Source organism: Oncorhynchus nerka, linkage group LG13, assembly GCF_034236695.1.
Source record: "Oncorhynchus nerka isolate Pitt River linkage group LG13, Oner_Uvic_2.0, whole genome shotgun sequence".
NCBI lineage: Eukaryota > Metazoa > Chordata > Actinopteri > Salmoniformes > Salmonidae > Oncorhynchus > Oncorhynchus nerka.
The window spans coordinates 14,913,102-14,920,596 of NC_088408.1; the positions used below are offsets into that span (position 1 = coordinate 14,913,102).

General features: G+C 44.2%; 1 protein-coding gene across 1 annotated transcript in view; it reads right to left on the bottom strand.

Annotated features, from left to right (window-relative positions):
* LOC115115430 (alpha-(1,6)-fucosyltransferase-like) overlaps positions 1-7,495 on the bottom strand; it is a 187,754-nt gene that overhangs the window by 39,505 nt on the left and 140,754 nt on the right. Inside the window, exon 5 of the mRNA XM_065026209.1 lies at positions 2,722-2,836. Within this exon, the coding sequence (XP_064882281.1) occupies positions 2,722-2,836 (115 nt within the window). The remainder of the gene's footprint in view (positions 1-2,721; positions 2,837-7,495) is intronic.

Consider the following 7,495-nt stretch of genomic DNA (forward strand, 5'->3'; position numbering starts at 1 on the left):
CTGGAATATCGATGAGTTTTGAAACAGCCTGTCACTGGAATATGATGAGTTTTGAAACAGCCTATCACTAGAATATCGATGAGTTTTGAAACAGCCTATCACTGGAATATCGATGAGTTTTGAAACAGCCTGTCACTGGAATATCGATGAGTTTTGAAACAGCCTATCACTAGAATATCGATGAGTTTTGAAACAGCCTGTCACTGGAATATCGATGAGTTTTGAAACAGCCTATCACTAGAGTTTTGAAACAGCCTGTCACGAATATGATGAGTTTTGAAACAGCCTATCACTGGAATATCGATGAGTTTTGAAACAGCCTGTCACTGGAATATCGATGAGTTTTGAAACAGCCTGTCACTGGAATATCGATGAGTTTTCAAACAGCCTGTCACTGGAATATCGATGAGTTTTGAAACAGCCTGTCACTGGAAGATGAGTTTTGAAACAGCCTGTTTTGAAACAGCCTGTCACTGGAATATCGATGAGTTTTCAAACAGCCTGTCACTGGAATATCGATGAGTTTTGAAACAGCCTGTCACTGGAATATCGATGAGTTTTCAAACAGCCTGTCACTGGAATATCGATGAGTTTTCAAACAGCCTGTCACTGGAATATCGATGAGTTTTGAAACAGCCTGTCACTGGAATATCGATGAGTTTTCAAACAGCCTGTCACTGGAATATCGATGAGTTTTGAAACAGCCTGTCACTCGAATATCATTTAGTTTTGAAACAGCCTGTCACTCGAATATCGATGAGTTTTGAAACAGCCTATCACTGGAATATCGATGAGTTTTGAAACAGCCTGTCACTGGAATATCGATGAGTTTTCAAACAGCCTGTCACTGGAATATCGATGAGTTTTCAAACAGCCTGTCACTGGAATATGATGAGTTTTGAAACAGCCTATCACTAGAATATCGATGAGTTTTGAAACAGCCTATCACTGGAATATCGATGAGTTTTGAAACAGCCTGTCACTGGAATATCGATGAGTTTTGAAACAGCCTATCACTAGAATATCGATGAGTTTTGAAACAGCCTGTCACTGGAATATCGATGAGTTTTGAAACAGCCTATCACTAGAATATCGATGAGTTTTGAAACAGCCTGTCACTGGAATATCGATGAGTTTTGAAACAGCCTATCACTGGAATATCGATGAGTTTTGAAACAGCCTATCACTCGAATATCGATGCTTTAAATCGGAGCACCCTGAGCGGTCTTCCTCTCTCTCTCATCTAATGAATGATGGGATATGCATTATAAGCTTCTAACTTATACTCTGTCTAGTTGGGACCTGTGCTCCGATGGCCTATCTCCTTACAAAACGCTCCTTAGATCTTCAAGTCTTGCTGGACATTGTTTTTTGTTTTCTGAACATTAAATACAGCAGCCAATCCAACTCACTGGTAGTTTGAAAGCAGACTGAACATGTGATGGTTGTAGGCTACGACAGTTATTTATTCAGACTATAACCATTCAATCTTTGTGAAGAGAAAGCCATCTGCACCTAATTCTATATTATTAATTCTATATTATTCAAGGATGTCATTGGAAAGATGAAGATAATAACTTATATAAATTAATTGTTGAAAGTGAGGAAGGAATTTGTATTTGTATTTATTATGGATCCCCCCAGCTCCTCTTCCTGGGGTCCAGCAAAATTAAGGCAGTTTATACAATTTTAAAAACATTACAATACATTCACAGATTTCACAACACTGTGTGCCCTCAGGCCCCTACTCCACCACTACCACAAATGTTAAGGAATGAGGGAACAATATAGAGAGAAAGAGGAGGTAGGGTAATAACATTCAAGGAAATATTATGAAAACTACAGTATGTATACGTCAGCCTACTAATTATACAAGAAAGCCCTATTATATTTAACATCTTAAAATCAAATTCGCTAGCCTATATTTGTAACTTTGTAGGCCGCATGTGCTGCACCTGTCACACCCTGATCTGTTTCACCTGTCCTTGTGCTCATCTCCACCCCCTCCAGTTGTCGCTTAATATCCCCGGTGTATTTATCACTGTGTTATCTGTCTCTCTGTGCCAGTTTGTCTTGTTTGTCAAGTCAACCAGCGTTTTTGTGTCTCAGCTCCTGCGTTTCCCAGTCTCTCTCTGCTCGCCCTCCTGGTTTTGACCCTTGCCTGTCCTGACTCTGAGCCCGCCTGCCTGACCACTCTGCCTGTCCCTGACCTCGAGCCTGCCTACCGTCTTGTACCGTTTGGACTCTGACCTGGTTTATGAACTCTCACCTGTACCCGACCTGACTTTTGCCTACCCCTCTTGTTATAATAAATATCGGAGCTCAACCATCTGCCTCCTGTGTCTGCATTTGGGTCTCGCCTTGTGCCCTTATAGCACCAGAATGGCATGTTCTCTCAGCTTTATGGTGGTTTGAACGAGGTGCATAATTCCAGTCCATATAATGTAGTATAATATAATACTGTAATAAAGAACCCTCTGTAGAAAGGGTTTTTACATGGAATCCAAAAGGGTTCTACCTGCAACCAAAGGGTCAGGTACAGGTGAGAGTTCATAACCAAAGGCTCGGGTACAGGTGAGAGTTCATAACCAAAGGGTTATCCTATGGGGACAGCCGAAGAAGATTAAGAGTGTATGTACGCATACGTCGGTGTGTGCATTTGTGTGTGTGCATGCGTGAATGCAAAAGTTTGTGTATGTGTTTGTGTGAGTGTGTGTATACCTGTAGGTACGTGATCCTGTTCTGCACCAGGTTAGACAGGTCCCTGGCCTCCTTCACCCTCCAGTCTCCAACTCCGTCAGCCTGGCTGAGGTAATACAGGTCTGTCATGATGGACCTGCACACACACAAAAATAGAATCAGGGCAAATTGTATTTGTCACATGCGCCGAATACAACAGGTGTAGACTTAACCGTGAAATGCTTACTTACAAGCCCTTAACCAACAATGCGGTTTTAAGAAATAATAGAAATTAAAAAATGTAACACAAGAATGGAGCTATAAACAGGGAGTACCAGATCAATGTGCAGGGTAATAGCTATATACAGGGAGTACCAGTACCAGATCAATGTGCAGGAATAATGGCTATATACAGGGAGTACCAGATCAATGTGCAGGGGTAATAGCTATATACAGGGAGTACCAGTACCAGATCAATGTGCAGGAATAATGGCTATATACAGGGAGTACCAGATCAATGTGCAGTGTAATAGCTATATACAGAGAGTACCAGATCACTGTGCAGGGGTAATAGCTATATACAGAGAGTACCAGATCAATGTGCAGGGTAATAGCTATATACAGAGAGTACCAGATCACTGTGCAGGGGTAATAGCTATATACAGAGAGTACCAGATCACTGTGCAGGGGTAATAGCTATATACTGAGAGTACCAGATCAATGTGCAGGGGTAATAGCTATATACAGAGAGTACCAGATCAATGAGCAGGGTAATAGCTATATACAGGGAGTACCAGATCAATGTGCAGGGGTAATAGCTATATACAGGGAGTACCAGATCAATGTGCAGGGGTAATAGCTATATACAGAGAGTACCAGATCAATGTTCAGGGGTAATAGCTATATATACCAGATCAATGTGCAGGGTACCAGATCAATATGCAGGGGTAATAGATATATACAGAGAGTACCAGATCAATGTGCAGGGTAATAGCTATATACAGAGAGTACCAGATCAATGTGCAGGGTAATAGCTATATACAGAGAGTACCAGTATCAGATCAATGTGCAGGGGTAATAGCTATATACAGAGAGTACCAGATCAATGTGCAGGGGTAATAGCCAGTACCAGATCAATGTGCAGGGGTAATAGCTATATACAGAGAGTACCAGATCAATGTTCAGGGGTAATAGCTATATACAGGAGTACCAGATCAATGTGCAGGGGTAATAGCTATATACAGAGTACCAGATCACCAGATCAATGTGCATGTGGGGTAATAGCTATATACAGGGGTACCAGTACCAGATCAATGTGCATGTGCAGGGTAATAGCTATATACAGAGAGTACCAGATCAATGTGCAGGGTAATAGCTATATACAGTACCAGTACCAGATCAATGTGCAGGGGTAATAGCTATATACAGAGAGTACCAGATCAATGTGCAGGGGTACAGGATAGCTATATAGCTATATACAGGAGTACCAGATCAATGTTCAGGGGTAATAGCTATATACAGGGAATACCAGATCAATGTGCAGGGTAATAGCTATATACAGGGAGTATCAGATCAATGTGCAGGGTAATAGCTATATACAGAGTACCAGATATCAGCTATATCAATACCAGATCAATGCAGGGTAATAGCTATATACAGGAGTACCAGATCAATGTGTGCAGGGGTAATAGCTATATACAGAGAGTACCAGATCAATGTGTAGGGGTAATAGCTATATACAGAGAGTACCAGATCAATGTGCAGGGGTAATAGCTATATACAGAGAGTACCAGATCAATGTGCAGGGGTAATGGTTATATACAGGGAGTACCAGATCAATGTGCAGGGGTAATGGTTATATACAGGGAGTACCAGATCAATGTGCAGGGTAATTTTTTAAAATTTTTAATTTCACCTTTATTTAACCAGGTAGGCTAGTTGAGAACAAATTCTCATTTGCAACTGCGACCTGGCCAAGATAAAGCATAGCAGTGTGAACAGACAACACAGAGTTACACATGGAATAAACAATTAACAAGTCAATAACACAGTAGAAAAAAAATGGGCAGTCTATATACAATGTGTGCAAAAGGCATGAGGAGGTAGGCAAATAATACAATTTTGCAGATTAACACTGGGGTGATAAATGATCAGATGGTCATGTACAGGTAGAGATATTGGTGTGCAAAAGAGCAGAAAAGTAAATAAATAAATAAAAAAAAACAGTATAAAAACAGTATGGGAATGAGGTAGGTGAAAATGGGTGGGCTATTTACCAATAGACTATGTACAGCTGCAGCGATCGGTTAGCTGCTCGGATAGCTGATGTTTGAAGTTGGTGAGGGAGATAAAAGTCTCCAACTTCAGCGATTTTTGCAGTTCGTTCCAGTCACAGGCAGCAGAGTACTGGAACGAAAGGCGGCCAAATGAGGTGTTGGCTTTAGGGATGATCAGTGAGATACACCTGCTAGAGCGTGTTCTACGGATGGGTGTTGCCATCGTGACCAGTGAACTGAGATAAGGCGGAGCTTTACCTAGCATGGACTTGTAGATGACCTGGAGCCAGTGGGTCTGGCGACGAATATGTAGCGAGGGCCAGCCGACTAGAGCATACAAGTCGCAGTGGTGGGTGGTATAAGGTGCTTTGGTGACAAAACGGATGGCACTATGATAGACTGCATCCAGTTTGCTGAGTAGAGTGTTGGAAGCCATTTTGTAGATGACATCGCCGAAATCGAGGATCGGTAGGATAGTCAGTTTTACTAGGGTAAGCTTGGCGGCGTGAGTGAAGGAGGCTTTGTTGCGGAATAGAAAGCCGACTCTTGATTTGATTTTCGATTGGAGATGTTTGATGTGAGTCTGGAAGGAGAGTTTGCAGTCTAGCCAGACACCTAGGTGCTTATAGATGTCCACATATTCAAGGTCGGAACCATCCAGGGTGGTGATGCTAGTCGGGCATGCGGGTGCAGGCAGCGATCGGTTGAAAAGCATGCATTTGGTTTTACTCGCGTTTAAGAGCAGTTGGAGGCCACGGAAGGAGTGCTGTATGGCATTGAAGCTTGTTTGGAGGTTAGATAGCACAGTGTCCAATGACGGGCCGAAAGTATATAGAATGGTGTCGTCTGCGTAGAGGTGGATCAGGGAATCGCCCGCAGCAAGAGCAACATCATTGATATATACAGAGAAAAGAGTCGGCCCGAGAATTGAACCCTGTGGCACCCCCATAGAGACTGCCAGAGGACCGGACAGCATGCCCTCCGATTTGACACACTGAACTCTGTCTGCAAAGTAATTGGTGAACCAGGCAAGGCAGTCATCCGAGAAACCGAGGCTATTGAGTCTGCCGATAAGAATATGGTGATTGAAAGAGTCGAAAGCCTTGGCGAGGTCGATGAAGACGGCTGCACAGTACTGTCTTTTATCGATGGCGGTTATGATATCGTTTAGTACCTTGAGCGTGGCTGAGGTGCACCCGTGACCGGCTCGGAAACCAGATTGCACAGCGGAGAAGGTACGGTGGGATTCGAGATGGTCAGTGACCTGTTTGTTGACTTGGCTTTCGAAGACCTTAGATAGGCAGGGCAGGATGGATATAGGTCTATAGCAGTTTGGGTCCAGGGTGTCTCCCCCTTTGAAGAGGGGGATGACTGCGGCAGCTTTCAATCCTTGGGGATCTCAGACGATATGAAAGAGAGGTTGAACAGGCTGGTAATAGGGGTTGCGACAATGGCGGCAGATAGTTTCAGAAATAGAGGGTCCAGATTGTCAAGCCCAGCTGATTTGTACGGGTCTAGGTTTTGCAGCTCTTTCAGAACATCTGCTATCTGGATTTGGGTAAAGGAGAACCTGGAGAGGCTTGGGCGAGGAGCTGCGGGGCGGAGCTGTTGGCCGAGGTTGGAGTAGCCAGGCGGAAGGCATGGCCAGCCGTTGAGAAGTGCTTATTGAAGCTTTCGATAATCGTGGATTTATCGGTGGAGACCGTGTTACCTAGCCTCAGTGCAGTGGGCAGCTGGGAGGAGGTGCTCTTGTTCTCCATGGACTTCACAGTGTCCCAGAACTTTTTGGAGTTGGAGCTACAGGATGCAAACTTCTGCCTGAAGAAGCTGGCCTTAGCTTTCCTGACTGACTGCGTGTATTGGTTCCTGACTTCCCTGAACAGTTGCATATCACGGGGCTATTCGATGCTATTGCAGTCTGCCACAGGATGTTTTTGTGCTGGTCGAGGGCAGTCAGGTCTGGAGTGAACCAAGGGCTGTATCTGTTCTTGGTTCTGCATTTTTGAACGGAGCATGCTTATCTAAAATGGTGAGGAAGTTACTTTTAAAGAATGACCAGGCATCCTCAACTGACGGGATGAGGTCAATGTCCTTCCAGGATACCCGGGCCAGGTCGATTAGAAAGGCCTGCTCACAGAAGTGTTTTAGGGAGCGTTTGACAGTGATGAGGGGTGGTCGTTTGACTGCGGCTCCGTGGCGGATACAGGCAATGAGGCAGTGATCGCTGAGATCCTGGTTGAAGACAGCGGAGGTGTATTTGGAGGGCCAGTTGGTCAGGATGACGTCTATGAGGGTGCCTTTGTTTACAGAGTTAGGGTTGTACCTGGTGGGTTCCTTGATGATTTGAGTGAGATTGAGGGCATCTAGCTTACATTGTAGGACTGCCGGGGTGTTAAGCATATCCCAGTTTAGGTCACCTAACAGAACAAACTCTGAAGCTAGATGGGGGCGATCAATTCACAAATGGTGTCCAGGGCACAGCTGGGAGCTGAGGGTGGCCGGTAGCAGGCGGCAACAGTGAGAGACTTATTTCTGGAGAG